Source organism: Equus przewalskii, chromosome 1 (assembly GCF_037783145.1).
Source record: "Equus przewalskii isolate Varuska chromosome 1, EquPr2, whole genome shotgun sequence".
NCBI lineage: Eukaryota > Metazoa > Chordata > Mammalia > Perissodactyla > Equidae > Equus > Equus przewalskii.
Window position 1 is genome coordinate 57,580,753 of NC_091831.1, and position 20,554 is coordinate 57,601,306.

Sequence of the window (20,554 nt, forward strand, 5' to 3'; positions counted from 1 at the left end):
AGGATTCGAACTGGTGAAACCCTGGGCCACTGAAGCAGAGCACGTGAACTTAACCACTCGGCCACGGGGCCAGCACCCAGAGGTTACTTTTTAAATGGAGGAATTAAGACGATTACCATTATCACTTGTGGGCAGGTGACTGGCCCCATGATTTCATCCTCAACCAGTGCAGACTTAGGCATAGCATGCCTGTTACAGAATACCAACAATTCCATCTGGTTTGGGGAACTGAATAGTTTCAACAACTGAAGGTTAACCTTTGCTTGGATGATAGACAAAGTAAAGGAGCTGAAAGGGAGGGCACAGTATGAAGGGTAAACAGACTGAAAAGGATAAGGTTTCTCAATATGGGAGATGGTTTTATATCAGTCTAGAAGAGTGATCTACAAGAAGAATATCTGGAGTAATTCTGATCAAGTAGTGCAGGCTTCAGCTAGACTTCCAATGGCTCATCTACGGGATGGATGGGTAAAGAGCACTATTGGAGAACGAGTGGCTTCTGAAGAGGCAGCTGTTGAATGTTCTCTCACCAGGCAATTGTTTGGTAATTGTTTTGATTAATGAGATTGTGCAGTAGAAGGGCAAACAAAGCTGAGGCTGCTAAACTGACCAGGAAAACACGTTTTTTCCCTTGTATTGAAGAGCATGTGCTGTGTAGAGCAAGAGACACTGGCGTGCCCAGCCAACCTTCATTGGCATCTGGTTGGTTGCTAATTTTAGGAAGCATTTGATTAGTATTTGGCAAGTTATGGTCAGGAATTCCTTCATTTGCCTTTTTCCCCCACTGGGAAGACCCTTTTGAAGTGATATCTCTATTTGGTTTTCCAAGAAGTTAGACTTCTTGATAATAACCCAATAGAATGCTGCTGCTATTAATAGTTATCAAGTGGGTATTTATCACATGGAGAAATAAGGGAGGCAATATAATATATTGGTTAAGGGCTGAGCCCTGGAATCAAACTCCTGGGTTTGATTCCTCATTGTATCATTTACAAGCTTTGTGATTTTGAGTAAGTCACTTAACCTTTCTAGGCCTCAGTTCTCATCTAAAAAATGGGAATAGTTAGTGCTCCATCTATGCTCCATCTATATTAGCTGCTGTTGTTAACACCGTTGTTGTTGTTGATTTCCTTAGCTGACCAATGACTGTGGGAAGAGTGCAAGGTCTGTGGTACCAGCACATTGGCCCCTTCCTGGGACCTTCTCACATCAAGTATGTTGAGTGAGATAAATGAGTAAACCAAATACCTTAGTGGCGTGAGACATTTGCCATCTGTAACTTCAATTTTTCTCCTCAGCAGCAGCTTCCCAGTGAGTATTGGTGACTTCAATTCATTCTTTCTAATGCATATTTTTTTCTGGGTCACTACCTGTGAAGTCAAGGTTTTTAGCTTAACATTGTGGCTAGATAAACATTTATTGATTCTTTTCCATTACCAAGAGCTGTTAGCTAAGAGATCTGACCTGTCACAAATGGAGGAATTTGTTCCAACGTTCTTGAAATTTCCCTGACCAGGACAAAGTTTAGTCTTAAGACAGTGCCACAGAGGAGCAGGAAGTCATGGAGTTATACTGCTGGGTTGAGGAGAAAACGACGAAAGAGAAAAGCCTGAGAGTAGACATTTGCAGAGCAGCTCACCCGGTTGAAAGTTGGCATTGTTTTACACCCAACATCTCAGAAGATTTTCCTCGCCTGAGTGGGCTTGGTGGAGCACTGGCTTGAGAGTGTTGCTTAGCAACAAGATTTTGTGGCACCCAATTCTCAAAGAGTCAAGCAACCCATCAGTTCCGCCTCCCCCTCCACCAACCCTCAGCTGCCATCCCGAGCTTCCTATTAGAGAAGTGTGTGCTGGAGGGAGGGACCAGAGAGAGGGGGCGAAGTTTAATCATTGAACTAAGCAGCCTGGAAGTATTTAATCTGTAGCACCAGTTCCCCCGGAGGTCTGCAGCCTGAACTGAAAGTGGGCAGCGCCCCGGGGCCGTGGAGTAAACACCTCCCAGAAATCTCTGCCCATCTCAGGAGAAAACAAACTTGGGGAAAATGTTTGCGGTACACTTGATGGCATTTTACTTCACCAAGCTGAAGGAGGATCAGATCAAGAAGGTAAGGACTCACAATGCTGAGAGACTCCTAGTTATTCTTCGCTAACAGAACTGATGTCCTGCCTACATCCAAAAGGATTTAAGAGAGCTTATTAGAGGGACCGGGTCCGTGGCCGAGTGGTTAAGTTGGCGTGCTCCGCTGCGGCGGCCCAGGGTTCAGATCCTGGGCGCTGACATGGCACCGCTTGTCAGGCCACGTTGAGGCGGCGTCCAACATCCCACAACTAGAAGGACCTGCAACTAAGATATACAATTATGTACAGGGGTGGGGTTTGGAGAGAGAAAGCAGAAAAAAAAAAAAAAGAACTTATTAGAAAAGATACAGGCAGCATAGGACCAGTAAAACACTCACAGAGGGGCAAGGGGAAGTAAGTAAATCTCCCACAAGCCGGGCATTGCGTATTCTCCTGAGCCTTGAATTTCACTCAGAACTTATTGGCAGATGTCAGATGGGAAGGGGATGAAGAATATTGGGCTTGAAGCTTGAAGATGACTGTGTTTGATGTAAGGGGCGTCTGGGGGGAAAGGCTACAAAGGAGAGGAGAGTCATTTTTAAGGAAATTTTGAGAACTTTTTAAGTAATTCCCATGATTCTTCTTGTGTTTGAAAAAATATAAATATGGGCACCAAGAGGGATGTGAGTTTTAATGTACAATAATTGAAATATTTGTTATTGGAAAGTGCTGTTTGCCAGTGGTATGCTATTAGTGGTGTGCATTATTTTGCCACTTTGCCCAAGAACCCTGTCTACAGAATTTATTCTAAGTGGGCTGGTTAAAAGTTTCCCAGGCTCAAGTGGGGGCTCCCGGTCTGCCATTCTAGCCACACCAGCTGCCAGCAGCAGGGCCCTGGGCACTAGCATCTCCATTTACAGATAACAGAAGTCCTCCCAGATGGCGAATTTAGCCCAGGTCACCAGGGTATTTAAGGTGACGTGAAGATTGAACCCACGTTGCTGACTGCTCCTCCAGCATTCTTTCCATTGTGCCGTGATGCCTCCTGGCCTTTTAAACTCAGAGGAAGCATGGTCCCTTACTGCCTTCATGTGCTTGGTGGGATAAACTCCCACTAAATTCTGTTCATTAGAGAATTGCATTAGAGATTATAGCAAATCTTAAAATATTATAAATCAATCAGATTTAATCCAAGATTTCCACTTGTTGATTAGATTCATGGAGCCCTGTATTAGCTTCTTAATGAAGTGGGGAAATCCTAAAGAGCACTGCTGAAGAATTCACCTTCTGTCATTACCTGCTTAGTCGACTTGCAGCCTGCATGGTGTCTCCCACCCCCTAAGGGGGTGTCTTTAGAACCCTCACGCCTTTGGTTCTGTGTGTTTCATTTCCTCGGGCCCTTTTGTGGTGGTGAACGTTTCATTACACACGAGAGTTAGGCAGCACGCATTTGTCCACCAGCCCAGGTGCAGGCTCAGGAGGCGGATATGCAGCCTCCATCGATCCGTTCCAGGTCCTTCTGGTTGGAGGGTCAGCCTACGTCAAGGCCTGGAGTTGATCCTTCCCTCTCCCTGTGGGAGGCAAGAAAGCTCGTGGGAGTGAGCCGAGCAGGGATGGGCAGGAGCACTTTGTAGCCACCTTATGCCAGGGACCCAGCAGGCGTCTGGGATAGTCTGGAGGCTGGTTTATGGCTGCTGGAATGAGTCATAGTGCTGAGAACACCGGCTCATTCACTCCTCCACGTGGTGGAAGCACACCTGCTCAAAAGGCACAGGCTCTTTCTCTTTCTGGATCAGATAGCCAGGCCCCTTCTTAGTTCCTGGCTTCCTGACTCTAGAGTTGTGAAGATCCTGGGCCGTGCTTGACTGCGGGGTGACTATTCAGACCCTGGAACAATTTTTTAAAATCTTCCTATACCGGGGCCAGTCCAGTGGCACAGCGGTTAAGTTTGCACGTTCCGCTTCGGTGGCCCTGGGTTCGCCGGTTGGGATCCCGGGTGTGGACCTGTGCACTACTTGTCAGACCATGCTGTGGTAGGCGTCCCACATAAAGTAGAGGAAGATGGGCATGGATGTTAGCTCAGCACCAGTCTTCCTCAGCAAAAAGAGGAGGATTGATGGCAGATGTTAGCTCAGGGCTGATCTTCCTCAAAAAAAAAAGATTAAAATCTTCCTATACCAACATTAAAACAAAAACAAAACTAAATGGAACGAAAGAAAGAAAGGAAAGGAAGGAAAAAAATAAACTGAGAAACCACTCTGACAGCTTCTCTTCCAATTCAATATATTGACATTATTTAACCTATTGATGACATTGGCCTGGGCCTGGTCACTGACCTGCAGATTGTTCACTCATAAGAGGAGGACTGTTAGGTTTTCAGTATGTACTTTTTACAGTTTACTAAGTAAGTCAACATTACGAAAAGTGGCAATGTTACCTTTAATCCCACCCCCTCACAAACATTCACGTTCGCGATGTGGAAGTCCTTGTAGCCTTTTACATGGTGTATGTTTTTACAGTTATGTTGTACATACGATTCTGAATCTTGTGTCCTTCACTTACAGTTATATTGTAACTACTTGTGTACATTTCTCCAGTTCTTCATAACTACCATGTAATAGCTTCCCAATATTCAATCAAGTTGGATACGCCATAATTTAACCTTTTCCCCCTTGTTGGACATTCGGCTACTTTCGAAAAGATTTTTTAACAATTAAAATATAGCTATGATAAACATTATGTATTTAGTGTTCTCCCTCTTTGGGATTATTTCCTAAAGATAGATTCCCAGAAGTGGAACCACTGGGTCAAAGGGCTGAGACTTTTATGACTCTCGACTCATAATATAGGACCTTTGGTCTAAGTGATCTCTGCTGTCCCTGCCAGCCCGCACTTCTGTAATTCAGTAGCTCTGAGCTTACGTTCTTGAATGGACTCTTCCTACGTTAAACGTGCTGCTCTCGTTGGTTATTTGTTTAGAAGATAGCCACATTCTGGTTTGTGAGTCACTCCAAAAGTGGGGCTTGGTTTTCTGCAGCTCATGCACCCTCCCTCAGTGCCTACAACATGGGTGCCTGATTACACAGGTCCCAAATCACATGTTTGGATTTAAAATATAGCTTTTTTGTCCCAACATATGTTTCATTCTTCTCTTCTAGCTACTGCTGTACCAGGTGTTGTGGAAGATTGAAAGAAAAACAAGCAGCCGTGCTAAGTTGACATCCTTTCTGTCATAACTCTAACTTATTCCAACAGCAGCAGCGGCAACCCAAAGTCCTGAATGACTCTGCTAACCTGCAGCTGCCGAACGAGCCCAATGGGGCCTCAAACTGTTACGTAGAAGGGATGGCGCTAAGGGGATGCCTCTCTATACTCTGGGGCCGAGCGAAAGTGGGCAGTAGGTTCACGTGCACTGTGGAGGGGCCTTGGGATGACAAAGGGGCAGGCTTGGTTCCCGTGTGGTGCATCTCACCCTTCCCCAAGCCCCAATTACTTGGGTCACGTCCCTTCCGTCGGTTTTCTCCGTGTGTGTGTGTGTGTGCGTGTAGCTGTGCCAACCAATTAGTCATAAACGGACTCAGGGTGAACAGGAAGGCCTAATGAAGCATGACGTGCTTCCGTCCTATCTTCTCAAATATGCTGAAAGCTCAATTGTCCTTTTTTGATAATGGCTCTCTGATGGTTTTCTGGCCCCCGGTCCCTGGAGCCATTTCGCTGACTCTATATTGGCCCCATTTTGAGCTGGGATGCCTGCCCTCTAGGCCGGGCTAATGACTGGGTGCCTGTCCTATGATGAATGTCATGTGACCCCTGCGCTTGTGATGGAATTTGCCTGTGGGGGCTCGTGGGTCCCACCCTGAGCTGTGAACCAAAACCAGGCTATGGGGTGAGGAGTATGGAGACCGCGTTGTAGACCCAGTGCTGTCACTTAACCATGGCGCTCCCAGTGCTGCTTAAGGGCTCTGAGCTGTGGATTCCTCATCTCTCAACTAGGGACAATAATTTCGGCCTTTCCTGGCTGCCGCAAAGGGAGGTCATGGAGATTAGATGAGGTGACATACACAAAAGCACTTTGTAGACTGCAACACAGTCTATGTTCTTAGCCTTAGATAAAAGTGTGGGAGAGCACTTCCTCCAGGAGTGTGCTGGGATCGAGGCTCCCTGTGACCTGGATGAGTAGAGAGGCCACTCAGTATATAAAGAAGGGGTGGCAAATACTGGGCAAATACTGTCCCTCTTCTTGCCTCATCGATAATCCATCCCAATGAGCCCTGGGAACCCAGGCTGCCACCACCAGCTGATTAACATTAGCATGGGGGAGGAAGTTTTTCTGCCATTCCTGATGTGACATATTACCTTCAAGTGAACTGAGCACAACCATAGTAATTTTTGTAACTTCCTTCCACTGGGGCAGTGGTACTTTGCCCCGATTTCCTGGCTACCTGAGTGGCATCCACTCATATCCCATAGCAATTTGAACTGGCTTTAAAAATTAAACTTTATCTTAATTAGAACAACTTCAGTTAAAAACAAAATGGAGATTTAAAGGACTAGATTTTAGAGATTGCAGCTGGAAATTGAATTTGGTTCTGAGCTTCCTGGCAGCCAATAAACAGAGTGAAACATGTTTGGATATTTATTGTCATCACTGGACAAAAGAAAGCTTCTATGTTGGGGAATTTAAGGTTCAAGCTATAGCTAGTCTTTTCCAGCGGAGAGACAATGGAACAATGGTGAGGGCCCTGAACTGGGAATTAGAAACCCTGAATCCTTCTTAGTTATTGTCCCTCCATTGTCCCATAAAAAAAAAAAAAATGCAGGAATCACTTTTTCCTCAAAGTTTGCCCTTCAGAGGAATAATCCCCACCTCCTCAGCCTTCCCTTTCAGTTCGTTCTTCTAACTCTCCATCTCCTCCCGGCTTGATAAGGAGGCAGGCAAGGAACCTTTGGGAGCTCACATCAGGAAGCTGACCCCAAAGTCAGGAATCCAGCTTGTGATGGGAATGGGAATTCACAGAATTGACTGGAGGGCAAGCACCCCCTGCAGCCAACCGTGGTCACCCTGGTGTCTGTTTCAGGTGGACAGATTCCTGTATCACATGCGGCTCTCCGATGAGACCCTTTTGGACATCATGGCTCGGTTCCAGGCTGAAATGCAGAAGGGGCTGGGGAAGGACACCAACCCCACAGCCTCAGTGAAGATGCTGCCCACCTTTGTCAGGGCCATTCCAGATGGCTCAGGTGAGTGGGGCTGGGGCTGCCAGGGACCCTGATCCCCTGGTTTTTTCTTGGCTGATGGGTACCTAAATTTTTCTCCTGTACCCTGGCTTCTCTCTCCAGCTCTTTCTCCACATTCCCCCTCCCACTCTCTCTGACTTTCTATGCTTCAGTTGTACTGAACGCCAGAAGTTTTAAACCAAAGTTCCACAGACAAATGCACCTTGCTTTCTCTCTGCTTGCCTTGGCTTCACGGATTCTGTTCCCTCTCCTGCTGGAGCATCCCAATGTTCTTCCTCTTGTGAACACCGACATAGCTGTTCAATCTCAGTGTAGAGATAACTGCCTGCATCTGGGAAGCATCCCCATGCTGGGTTAGGTGCTTGTCAGAATGCCTATCATCCTGCTTTTGGAGAGTCTCCCCACTGGAACGATCTCCATGAGGGCAAGGTCTGTGTCTTCTTCACCACAGTGTTCTGAGCACCTAGCATAGTGCCTGATGCACACTAGACCCGGAAATATTTATTAAATGAATAATAAACGGCATTTTACTCCTGGGTATCTCGATTCTAGCCTATAGATAGTAAACAATAGAAGGAAGCATGATGTAGTGGAAATAATATTAAATGATAATTCAACAAACCTGGGTTCTAGGACCTGCTCTATCATTCCTCAATGACCTTTGGCAAAATGTTGAGCCTTAGTTTCTCCGTCTGTAAAATGAGGGAGTTGGCCTACGTATTAGCTTTCTATAGCTGCTATAACAGGTTACCACAAACTTAGCAGCTTAAAACAACAGATTTATTCTCTCGCAGCTCTGGAGCTCAGAAGTCTGAAATGGGCCCCTGCTTCCTTGCCTCTTCCAGCATCTAGAGGCCACCTGTGCTCCTTGGCTCATGCCCTTTCCCTCTCCAAGCCAGCCGTGTAGCATCTTCAAATCTCTGACCCTTCCGCCTCACTCTTCCACATTTAAAGACCCTGTGATTACGTTAGGTCCACCCAGATAGTCCAGGGTAATCTCCCAAGCTCAAGGTCAATCAATTAGCAGTTTTGATTCCATCTGCAACCTTAATTCCTCCTTGCTGTGTAACCTAACGTATTCACAGGATCCATGGATTTGCATGTGGACGTCTTTAGGGGCCCAGTATTTTGCTTACCACAGCCTACAGAGCTCTAGAGGGAATCTGTGAAGTTCCGTCCAACTCCTCTGTTCTCGGCCTCTGGGCAAAGCCATAGGAGTTCTTCAAAGCCAGTTCTTTTCCAGGTACCTTCTATGGCCGTGGGGTGCTAGGGGCTCACTGCTTCATGCAATCCCCATAAGAACCCTGCGGTGTAACTGTTATCCCTGACTCAGGTGATGAGACCGAGGTTTCCCCAATATCAGAGTCCCAGTGCTCCGACCAAGCTCCAGCAGGGCTTTGGGGCTCTTGAAGGAGCAGGGACTGAAGTTCAGGATGCTCTCAGGGGCCTTTGATTGTATTAGCCAGGTTCTGGGCTCCCTGGGACAATGCCCGGGTCAAAGTAGCTTAACTCTGATGTTCGGGAGGCCCCTGGGAAACTGGGATGGGAAAGGCCTGTTCCCTTGCTGGTGTGCGGGTGCATAGGGTGGCCAGTGTACCACCCTGGGGGAACATGAGGTTTGGGGAGAGACAGTCCTGCTTCGGAATCTTGCCTGGTTCCTGACACCACTCTGTGAGAGTACTGAGGGACTGTGGTCCTTGACAGGTCATTCAGGGCTATTCTGAGGAAGCCTCTGAGTCATGGGGTGCGTGTGGGAGGAGGGCACCAGGGCAAAGTCCTCCCGGCTTCCTGTGCTGAGGCTCCTCCTGCAGAGTGCTTTCCCCAGAAGCAGGGGAAAGTGGCCTTTGATGGTCTGGAGTTGCTGGGCCGCATGTGCCTTCCTGGGCGTGGCAGCTTCAGGAGGGTTTGGAAGTGAAGCTGACCGAGTTTTAGAACTCCCTCCTCCTCAGGCCAGGAGACCCCGCCTCCTTCCTCCCTGTCTCCTCGGAGCCCCCCATCTCACCCTAGATCTCACTGGTGGCCCTGTTGCAGTGAGGTCCCTTGGCCACAGTCCCTGTGGAGCCAGGTGGTCTTGGTAAGTCCCAGGACCACTGCACTCCTGTCCTCCTCAGTAAACTGGCTGTGGCCAGTTTGTCCCACCAACTTGCAGGGTTGTTAGGATCAGATGAGGCCATGTGGAAGGAGTGCTTTAAAATCTCCAAAATGTCCCAAGTGCTCTGGAGCTCCTGTGAGCTGGTGGTGTAATGTCATGATTACTAACGAACAAAACCAAAGAAAACTCTCCTAAGCCCTTGGGGTCTTCATTGCAGAAATGTATGCAGTTTCCAGAGAAACCCTTCTGAATTCACCTGCTGTTTGTAGTTTCCCCTCCTTTCATCTGAACCTACCTGAGAGGGGACCTGTTGGAGCCTTAGTTACCTCTGGCCTTTCAGGCAGGGAGCTGTGAGGGACTGCCCTTACAAAGTGCCTGAAAAGTCATGATGTCACTTGTGCCTTCTCCTCTAGTTTCAGGGAAGGCGGACAGGAAGTGCCATCGCGAGATTGTGAAGGTGACTGTGATTCTGTAGGCCTCACCCCGGCTGCCTCTCTGCTTGGCCTCTGCCTCCAGGCAGGCAGCCTCCTAGGCCTCCTGGAGGGTGAGCCCTGAGGTAGTGGGCTGACGGGCCCAAGGGTCTGTGCTAGGACAGGGTCCCGTACTTGCCTGAGAAAGACTCACCTGGGGCAACTCGTAATCATGTGGTTTCCCAGTCCTCTCCCCTTGGAGATTCTGAATGGCCAGGATTCTCCACATTCCATCACCATGCGCCTCTGGGAGCTGCTGCACTAGGGTATCAGGGGGAGCCGAGGCACAGCCCTGGCAGGGGCCTAGGAGAAGGAGGCTCGGCGCCCAAGGCAAGCTGGAGCCACTGAGCTGGGGAGGCAGGATCACCCACGGGGCAACTGACTCTCACGGCCACCTCACCCTCTTGGGAGGTCATTCTCTTTATTGCTGTAAAGACCCTGAAGGCCCCACTGCTGCTGTTGCTCTCTTCTTCTGGGTGGCTCCTCCCTCACCCCGGGGTTCAATAAGTCATTTTTCTGGGGTCAGAGTCACAGAAGGGAGCATGTCACGTGGTTCCCATGAAATAGTGTCTTGGGTCAGTGGTGGAGCGAGGTGATTGATTGCATAGTGATAATGGCGCTGGTGGCCGGAGGAAGGAATGAGTCTGTGCAGACGCTACACCCGGTCTTGAATATCACCTCCAATCTGGATTGTAGCACAGTACCTCTTTTGTTAACACCCTCCATTCCGTCCTGGTTGGGGCCAAAGGTGGTTTCACAAAATCTTCATCAGATCTTGGCACTCTCTTGCTTAAAATCTTTCTGTGGCTCCCCCTCACCTGTTGGATAAAGCCCAGCTCCTTGGGGTGGGGCAACTTTTCCAAATCTTTGCTAATTTAACCCGAGACTACCTGCCAGCCTCATTTCTGTGACAGCCTCCCTGTTTTCTCAAAAGCGCAGGCCCCTGTTTGCGCTCATTCTTTGCTCCTGGTTTCCTCTCCCTGGGACCCCAGTTCTCCCCCGTCTGGCTGCCTGACTCCCTTTCATCCTTCAGCTCTCAGCTCTGTATCACCTCCTCTGGCATGTTGACTCCTGCTCTGATTTAGATGCCTCTCCCTGTGCTGCCCACGATCAGGGCACTTGTCCTACTGTATGGAAATGGCTCATGCACTTGCCGGTATTTCTGAGTTCCGTCCCTAGCGCCTGGCACATTACTTGGCATGGAGTCGGTAGTCAGTAAGTGTTCATGGATTGTGCGATCTACTCTATTTCCTATGCAGTAAGACGTCTGTGAAAGCATCTCTTGCTTGGTACATGATGAGTGCTTAATCAAAGTTGCACAGGATTGGCTCCCCGGATTCCCTCCGCAAATAATAAACAGTTCTGTCAGGTTCCTTTCAGGACTGATCTGGAGAGATAAGAATCCCACTTTCCAGATGTCGCCACAAAAACAAAAGGTGGAGCTGGCTGGGTCAGTTAATGAGATTCTAAGCCTTCGCTTCTTTGCCTGTGGTCCACAGACCTGCAAGAGCAGCTGGGAGCTCGTTCAGAAATGCAAAATCTCAGGCCCCACTGCCACTGAATCACAGTCTGCATGTTAACAAAATTCTTGGGAGGTTCACACACACGTCAAGGTTTGAAGAGCGCTGCTCTATGCCAGTCGCCAGTCGGAGGGCCTGCCTCCAGCTCTTTGATCACCAGGAACAGAGAAACCTAGTCAGGCCAGGTCATGCAGCTTTTGTTGTACGAGGACACATAGACCAAGAAGGGAGACACGCAGGATCTCATGGGAATCCATGGACAGGAACTGTGGTACATTCAAGCCTCTAGGGAAGTGGGACTGGAGAGGTTTCTTCCCTGTGGTTGCAGCCTACATACACATGGCCACCTTGGCTATCCAGCTGACCTCTGGTTTTGGGGACGCTTCCATTTCATTTTTTCCTTTTTTTTTTTTTTGAGGAAGATTATCCCTAAGCTAACATCCACTGCCAATCGTCTTTTTTTTTGCTGAGGAGGACTGGCCCTGAGTTAATATCCGTGCCCATCTTCCTCTACATTATATGTGGGACACTGCCACACCATGGCTTGATAAGTGGTGCGTAGGTCCGTGCCTGGGATCTGAAGCAGTGAACCCTGGGCTGCCAAAGCAGAATGTGTGAACTTAACTGCTATACCACTGGGCCAGCCCCCATTTCAGTTTTTGCTACCTACTAGCAACTTCCCACTATGGTCTGTTTTTTGGGGGGTTTATTGGTGAAGAAGATTGGCCCTGAGCTAACATCTGTGGTCATCTTCCTCTATTTTGTATGTGGGTTGCTGCCACAGTGTGGCTGCTGATGAGTGGTATAGGTCTGTGCCTGGAATCTGAAGCTGTGAACGTGGGCTGCTGAAGCGGAACATACCAAACTCAACCACCAGGCCACGGGATTGGCCCCTTCTTTTTTTTTTTTAAGAGTTACTAGATTTTTGAGGCTTGCCCAGTGGCATAGCGGTTAAATTCATGTGCTCCACTTCAGCAGCCCAGGGTTCGAAGGTTTGGATCCCCTGCATGGACCTACTGCTCATCAAGCCATGCTGTGGCAGTGACCCACATACAAAATAGAGGGAGATTGGCACAGATGATAGGTCAATGACAATCTTCCTCAAACAAAAAGAGGAAGATTGGCAACAGATGTGAGCTCAGGTCCAATCTTCCTCACCAAAAAAAACCCCAAAAAGAGTGAGTTAGTAGATTTTTAAAATTTTATTTATTTATTTATTTAGCAGGGAAAGATTCGCCCTGAGCTCACATCTGTTGCCAATCTGCCTCGTTTTTTTTCCTCCCCAAAGCCCCGGTACACAGTTGTGTATCCTAGTTGTAAGTCCTTCTAGTTCTTCTACGTGAGCTGCCACCACAGCATGCAACTGACAGACGGGTGGTGTGGTTCCACTACTGGGAAGTGAACCTGGGCCACTGAAGCAGTGAACGCCGAACTTTAACTACTAGGCCATCAGGGCTGGCACTTTCCATTAGGTTTTATTTCACATTTTGCAAGGAGTGAATCTGAATGGCCAGCTGGCGCCTTAGATCCACACAGCTGTGTCTAGGGTCACATGATACAAAACAAGGCCACCTGGGGACCTGGATTTGTGGGCGTGAAGTTTCACTTATTTGTGCCTTGGGCACATATCATGAAGTGTGCCTGGTACATGCAGCCACTTTTTAGGCCCAGAAAATTCTGTACAAGGGCTCATTGGCTCAAGGGTATGAGTTCCCCTTCCATATCTGTGGCTGACACGGAAGGTGCTAACTGGGGTTCTGGGCAGGAATTCTGGCTGGATCCTGAGTAGAAGTCATCAGGGTGGGCTGCTTGACCCCAACACATGTGTCATTTCCACCTTTCTATTAATAGCATCTATCTTGCCCTGGGCTGGGTTGTGTTCCATTTTTCTCCTTTTGGAGTGACTCTGGCCCAAAATATTAAGCATCCAAGGCCCAGTAAGAGTCCTCATTTGGTCCCTTCCTCCTGGGAGCATTTTCCCTCTGGCTGTGAGACTGAGGCTTGTTGGGGCTGGTTTCTCTTCCCTGCACTTTCCCTGCCTTTTTCTCTGCACCTTATCCGCACCTCCCCAGCTTGGAGCATCAGCTCTCTTCCTGGTTGGGGCATGCTAGAATAGGCTCCACCCTCTGGGCCATTTCTAACACCACCTGCCTGAAATGGATTCACATTTCCTTCTCCAAATGAACACCTTTGTTCCCTGCAGCATGGTCCAGTGGGCAGGGCTCAGGCTGTGGAGTCAGGCAGATGGGTCCCACCCCAGCTTGGCCCCTTCCTGGGGGGGCTCGGGTCAATTGCTGCACTGCTGGAGTCTCAGCCAGTGGGCATCATGATACCTAGCTCATGTGCTGGTTTTGAAACTTACTGATACTATGTGTCCAGCTTCTAATGCAAAGCTTGCTGTATAGCAGACCCTCAAGAAATGATAACTTTTTGTTTGTTTTTTAATAGAAAATGGGGAGTTTCTTTCCCTGGATCTTGGAGGATCCAAGTTTCGAGTCTTGAAGGTGCAAGTCTCTGAAGAGGGGAAACGAAACGTCCAGATGGAAAGTCAGTTCTACCCAACACCCAATGAAATTATCCGAGGGAATGGCATCGAGGTACTGGGGAAGGGGCCCTCCGAACTGGGGGAGGCCAGCATCCGGTCTGTGAGTGGCCACACCTCAGCCTGTGTCCTGCGCTTTCTCTCCTCTGCAGCTGTTTGAGTATGTAGCTGACTGTCTGGCAGACTTCATGAACACCAAAGGATTGAAGCATAAGAGGTTGCCCCTCGGCCTAACCTTTTCTTTTCCCTGCAGGCAGACTAAACTGGAAGAGGTAAGGGCCATGTGGAAGGAAGAAGCTGTGTAGGACCAGGGTTGGGGGCTGGAGAGTGTGGGCGTGTACAGGAGTCAGGCTGGGCACAGGAGGGGTCAGCAGGAGTTTTCTTGTTTGCTTTTTCCTTTTTCTTTTGTAAACGATGAGATGGAAATGTGAGGCAGAGAACTTGTTAAGGCAGCTGTGGCTGCCTTCGTCTTACGCTTACCATGCTCATAGCACAGGGGAACGGCGATGGTTTTCACCCCTCAGCTCAGTGGTTCTCAGACCTTCGTGTGCGTTGGAATTTCCAGCAGGGCTTGTTAAAGACAGATTGCTGGGCGCCACCCATGAGTTCCTTAATCAGTGGGGCCTTAGCTTTGCATTCATAACAGGTTCCAAGTGATGAGGATGCTGCTGGTCCGGGGACCACACTTAGAATGACTGACAGCTGACTAGAGTAAGAGCAGGACGGCTCGGGGAATCTTGCCTCTACTGTGAGCCCGTAGGAGGAGGATTGAGGTGGAGTCATTGGGGTGACGAGGTTCTTGAGCAGACGCTGTACCTGGGATGTGCAGTCTCAGTTGTGTCACTAGCCCCCTGGGGTCTCAGGTAATTCATCTTTGCCTGCTTCCTTTTTTCAATTTGTTACTAGGGAGGAGTCAAACCTGATCTTATGTACATCTGTGAAAATAAATATGGGGTCATATAAAAGGATAATGACCTTCCTGGGGCCAGGAGGTTACGGTCAAGAGTCAGGTCTTCCTGGGCCACGCCCCTCCGGGGTGGTGGCCTGTGATCTCCCACTGCACACACTGCCATTCTGCCAGCTGCCATTCCTGGAGCACCGCGATATCTCGGGCTGCCTTGGGATGTGTTTGGTGTTGTTTTGAGCTGCATACTGGTGTGGGATAGTGGAAAGGGAACGGGTGTGCAGTCCCGTAGACCTGGCTTTGAATCACGCCTCAGAACAAGTTGTGTGTCCTGGGCAAGTTACCTAACTTCTTGAGGCCCTTGTTGTCTCATCTGTGAAACAGGGACAGTAATACCTACTTGCTGGGCTGGGATGAAGCTTAGACAAAATGTCTGTACTGTGCCCAGCACTGGGCCCGGGGCATCAATGGCAGCTGAGGAGTACGATGGCTGTCCCTGTGGCTTGTCTCTTCATGCTGTTGTGCCTTGTCCCCCAATTCAACAGCTGTTTCTGGAGAGCAGGCACTGTTGTATGTCATCTTCCTATCTGCCCCCAGGGGCGCTAGCGCATGTCTTATGTTTGATAGGGGCCCCATCACTATCTGACACCTGAAAGGCACAGTCACCCACTTGACCCCGCTGAATGGGAATTTGCCATCATCTATCCACACAGGGAATGGGCTGACGTTTACTTTGTCATTATTTTATAAAGAAACGATTGGAAAAAATAGTATAAAGAAAGATTCAGAGCACGTTAGAAGAGGCCAGGCGGAGCTTTGCTCTGAAGTCTCACCATCTTTGCTGGCTGGAGGAGCAGAGGCCCCGGGGGGCACAGAGGAAGGGCAGGAGGAGTTGGGAATTGGGCGTTGAGACTGGATTCGCCAAATAAACACCTCTTATTCGAGCTCAGGAACAGAGACCCCAGGAAGAAAGAAGAAAATTCTCAAGCTCTGTGAGAGTTAATTTGACTTTGGGAACCAAACTTGCATATTTTTTTGATAACTCAAGGGTGAATGTATGGTTTGTCAATCCAGGATTTTGGCATTTATCTAAGTCAAATACCCCTCAGCATCTTTCTATAATAATAGTAATAGCAGCACTGTACTTCAGATTCTGACACTGTATCTTGCATTATGCTGAACCCTTTATGTGTATTATCTCATTAAAATCCCAAAACAATCATATGAGGTACATATGATTATTTTCATTTTATTTTTGAGAAAACCTGCAGCTCAGAGATGTTAAGGAAACTTGCGCAAGACCACACAGCCAAGAGTGGCTCAGCCCAAGTTCCCAAACTTCTTGACCACACTGCTTTTCCAGAAAGACACAGCTATAGAACTTTGTTTCACATGCTAGCAGGTGCCTAAAAGCGTTTTGACCCATTTTGTGTCATATCCCAACAAGGATTTTCAGGCAACATTTAAACTAGGGAAGGGTGCTTGATTTATCTAGGAAGGGAGAAATGCTTTTGCCCGTCAAAGTCTAGTTGAATTACTTGTATTTTATAAAATTTCCTTCCAAACTGCCTTCAGTGAAGTCTAAAGTTAAATAGGAAAGCTTCAGCCACAAGAAAATGCATTAGTAATAAGAACCGAACGTGGGCTTTGCTATTTAACCATGGTTCTGCTGCAGGTGTAGATTTCGAGACACTCAAATAAGGGCTCCTGGAGAAGGCGGGGTCTGATCAGCGAGTACTGCAGACAGAGGTGGGAGGGGAAGCCTTGCTGAGGAGGTGTGGCTAAGGGGGCCTCCTCGTGAGTGATTGAAAAAGAGAAGAAGATTTAATTCTCTTACTGGATGTTAAAGGAGCAGGTCACTTTGTTGTTGTGTTGTTTTGTTTTGTTTTTTTAAATGAGAGAACAAAAAGGTCTTAGCCAAGGAGAAATTTCTTAATGTGTGTGTGTGTTTCTGATAATAAAAATGATAATACTTTAAGGTAGAAAAAAAGAGAAAAGGGTAGGAATTGAAAAGTTTAAATGGAAAATAGAAATCACCTCAAATCCCAGCCTTCAGAGATACCCACTACTAGAATTATTGGGTTTTCCTTCCAGTCATCTCTGTATTAAATACTGGTATTATGCTCTGTATATATAGTTTTTAAAAATATAGTTGCATGAACTGCTGTTTTTTCACTTAACGGTATATCACAAGCATTTATTCCCCACTCCCCCACACACACTCCCCTATCAGGTCCCACATTTTTCCTAGCACCCTTTTTGAGGAGAAGCCACCCTACAGTCTCTCACTGCTTTTATCAGGCAAAGCAGGGATGGTACCATAGCCTATGAAGGCAGAAGTTGCCACTAGAAGGCGCTGTGGTGCAGGGAAACAACCCTGGTTGCTGGTGGCTTTTCAGAGACCAGCGCTCTGGTGGGCTCTGTCCTTCCCTCACTGGGCTGCCTAGAGCGATTCCCTCCTCTCCAAATCTCTGCTTCTTTATCCGTCAGCTGAGGGATTGGGGAAGCTGTGCTCTGGGCGTTTGTGAGTTTGAGCTCAGCCACTCTCGACCGGGTGGCCTTGGGCACATCTCTTAATTGCCAAGTTGTCCTCCAGTCTGAAAAATTGAAAAATACAACTATTTGCTATTTTAGACATGAAACTCTTGGGAAACATCCATTTTAAGCCAATAATGGATAATGCAAATTGAGAACCGTTTTTCTAAGTTGAAATTAAGTTCCTGAGGGAGTGCTACAAAGTAAAACCACATTAGTTTTGTTTTGTGGACCTGGCAAACCACGCATTCTGCACACATGGTAGGTACCTACACGCGCCGGATGTCCCATTGGAGCGTTCCTCTACAGAGGCAAGGAAGTGACCTTTCCACTTTACAGATGAGTAAACTGAGGCTCAGAGGAGTTACATGACTTGTCCAGCGTCTTGTGAAGCCAAGTGTTCTGACTCTTCAGCAATTGTTCTGTCCGCCACTATGTATAAAGTTTCCAACTGCTCAGACGAGAGTAATAAAGATGTTTAAATTATTAGAAAAGGCCTCTGAAGAAATGTTGAAAGAATTAGGGTGATTTAGCTTAAAGAAGAGAAGGCCACGGAGGATGCACTTTAAGCATGAAATTTCTGCAGCTTGTTTCCAGAACTGAGTGCCTTCTTCATTTTAACCGGGTCTAATATCTTCCCCCAGGGTGTCCTGCTTTCATGGACGAAGAAGTTTAAGGCACGGGGAGTTCAGGACACAGATGTAGTGAGCTGTCTGACCAGGGCTATGAAAAGACACAAGGTGAGGAATCTGCCTCAGCGTGGGGGCTCTCCCAGTCTGGGTCCAGTGTCCAGGGGAGAGAGAAGCAACCGGGGGCTGAGTGGAAGCCATGCTCCTGCGCTGTGGCTGAAGGCCCTGAACCCTTCTCTTTAAGGTGGGGGTGGGTCTCACACTGCGCCTGCCTGGAAAAGAACCAGGGAAGAAATGGTCTTAGGGACGGTCACTGTAGTACAGATGTGGCCAACTGGGATCAACCCGCTGGTGAGACTTGTATGTGGAGCTTCTTCCAATCTGTGGAAAGGTGGCCCCACACTTCCTGGGGACCTGCTCAGCTGCCACAGCCCCCTCAGGAGGTCTTGGTTAGACCCAATGCTGTGTGTAATTCCCCAACCCCACCTCTCCTCTCTGAGGCTTAAAAGATCACTTTCTTTCCAGTCAGCTCTCTATTCCACTTTCTGCCTTCTAGTCATAGAATATCTCTATTTGTTGAATACATTTTACAACAATCTAAAAAAGCAAGATATGCTCCCTGCTGAACTGGAAAGCACACGGGTAAACCCAAATCACTGGTTACCCTGACGGCAAGAGGAATATTTTGATGGATACACTTCCAGTCTTTTTTCTCTTTAAAAATCTGATCGTATTCTTCTGTATCCTGCGTTTTTCTCTTATTTTTTTCATTTTACTTTAAAATGCCCCCCCAAACCTTGGGGAACTGTGGTGCAATAACCCAAGTTGACTTGGCAGAATGGGAAAACTAGGTGGGAAACCCATGGTGCTGCCCTGGAGAGGCCTGGGCTGAGGATGGTTAAGGTGTCCCCTGAGTGCCACCAGAGTCTCCAGAAAACAGAAAACAAACAAAATGTCCCCAGGGTAAGGACTTTGGTGTCTTCTCCTAGAAACATCATTGTTCCCAGGATAAATGTGCTTTCCTCAGAGTCCCTCAAACGAGGGCTAGGGTCCTGGTGGTCCGTCCCTCGTGTTTCCACCGCACAGAGGCCTTCACCTGTAGCGCAGGAGTGTGGCTTCCATGCAGCTCCCAGTTGCTTTTCTCTGCCCTGGACCCTGAACCTTGTCAGAGTCCTGGTCTCTTCCAGGCAGGCCCAGCAGGCAGGATGTCGAGATTGGCTCAACCAGTCGCCCTCATACTTTTGCTTCCTCTGTGGGGAAAGATGAAGGGATAATGCCTTCCTTCCCAGCCACTGATCCCCTCTCGGCCTGTGTTCCACCAGGACATCAATGTGGACACCCTGGCCTTGGTCAATGACACCGTGGGGACCATGATGACGTGCGCCTATGACGATCCCTACTGCGAAGTTGGTGTCATCATTGGTAACTCAATTAGACTTGCTTTTTGGGGATGGGGAAAGGGGCTGGGTTGAGGCTTAGTTTCAGCAAAGTTCCAGTAAGTTCTGTGGGAAGAGTGCTGTCACTTTCTATTTAGGAGAAGCAACATGAGGAGATGGAAAATTAATACACACATTCATTCATTCATTCATTCATTCAACAAGTGTTCACTGAGTGTGTGAGCCAGGCCTGCGCCCTGCATTGGGTCCTCAGTGGTGAGTTCACACTCAAAGGTCCCTGTGCTCACGGAGCTCTCAGTGGGGAGGCGGGTGAAAGGCCAGAAAGGCCTGAACAAGTAAGATAATTTCAGGTGGGCGTTACGTGATAAAGAAGATGAAGCAAGGTGATGTGACTGAGAGTGAGCTTGTGGGGTGGTCAGAGCAGGCCTCTCTGAGGGGTGACATTTGAGCAGGGACCTCAGTGACGAGGAGGAGAGAGCAAAGTGGCGATGGAGAGGGAGTGAGTCCTTGGCAAAGGAAAGAGGAAACCTATGGCGTCTGAGATGGAGTGAGTCTCTGGAGCTCGAGGAGCACTCAGAAGCTGCATGGTGGCTGGGTCAAACTGAGTGAAGGCTGACAGCCGTGGGCTACTCAGGTCAGAGAGCGCGGACAGGACTGGGAGATTGCGGAGGACATGGGACGCAGCGCCTGTGAGGTTATCGGCTTTGACCCCAAGGGAGGTAGGATGGCACTGGAGGACTTTGGGTGGGGGATGGATAAATGGGGTATGCATTTTTAAAAACCTCATTTTGGCTGCTGTGTGGAGAATCGACTACTGGGGGCAAAAATGGAAGCAAGGTAGAGGCCATTGCACTGTGCAGGCGAGACATGCTGGCAGCCTGGACCAGGGCGGTCGCAGCGCTGTGGAGGCGTCCAGAGGGTGGTCGCAACACCTGAGCTGAGAGGGGCTCTGACGAGGGGTCTGTGAGAAGGCAGTCTGGGAAAGAATAAAGCCAAATGGATCAGATTTATAGGCAGCTCTTGAATATCCCCTTCTGCTTTCCCATTCCTCTGCTACTATTGGGGAAAGGTTTCTGAATTGCTTTATCTTTGTTTCCAGCCCCACTCTCCTCAGCCTGGCTTCCCCAAAGGGCAGGATCTTTACACCTGAGGGGCTTGGTCTGCCTTCCT

General features: G+C 48.4%; 1 protein-coding gene across 1 annotated transcript in view; it reads left to right on the forward strand.

Annotated features, from left to right (window-relative positions):
- Nucleotides 1–1,406: 1,406 nt before the first annotated feature.
- Nucleotides 1,407–20,554, forward strand: part of HKDC1 (hexokinase domain containing 1) — a 48,183-nt gene continuing 29,035 nt past the window's right edge. Inside the window, exons 1-6 of the mRNA XM_070564693.1 lie at nt 1,407–2,104; nt 7,136–7,298; nt 13,826–13,974; nt 14,072–14,191; nt 18,003–18,098; nt 19,310–19,409. Of these exons, the coding sequence (XP_070420794.1) occupies nt 2,042–2,104; nt 7,136–7,298; nt 13,826–13,974; nt 14,072–14,191; nt 18,003–18,098; nt 19,310–19,409 (691 nt within the window). The 5' untranslated portion in view covers nt 1,407–2,041. The remainder of the gene's footprint in view (nt 2,105–7,135; nt 7,299–13,825; nt 13,975–14,071; nt 14,192–18,002; nt 18,099–19,309; nt 19,410–20,554) is intronic.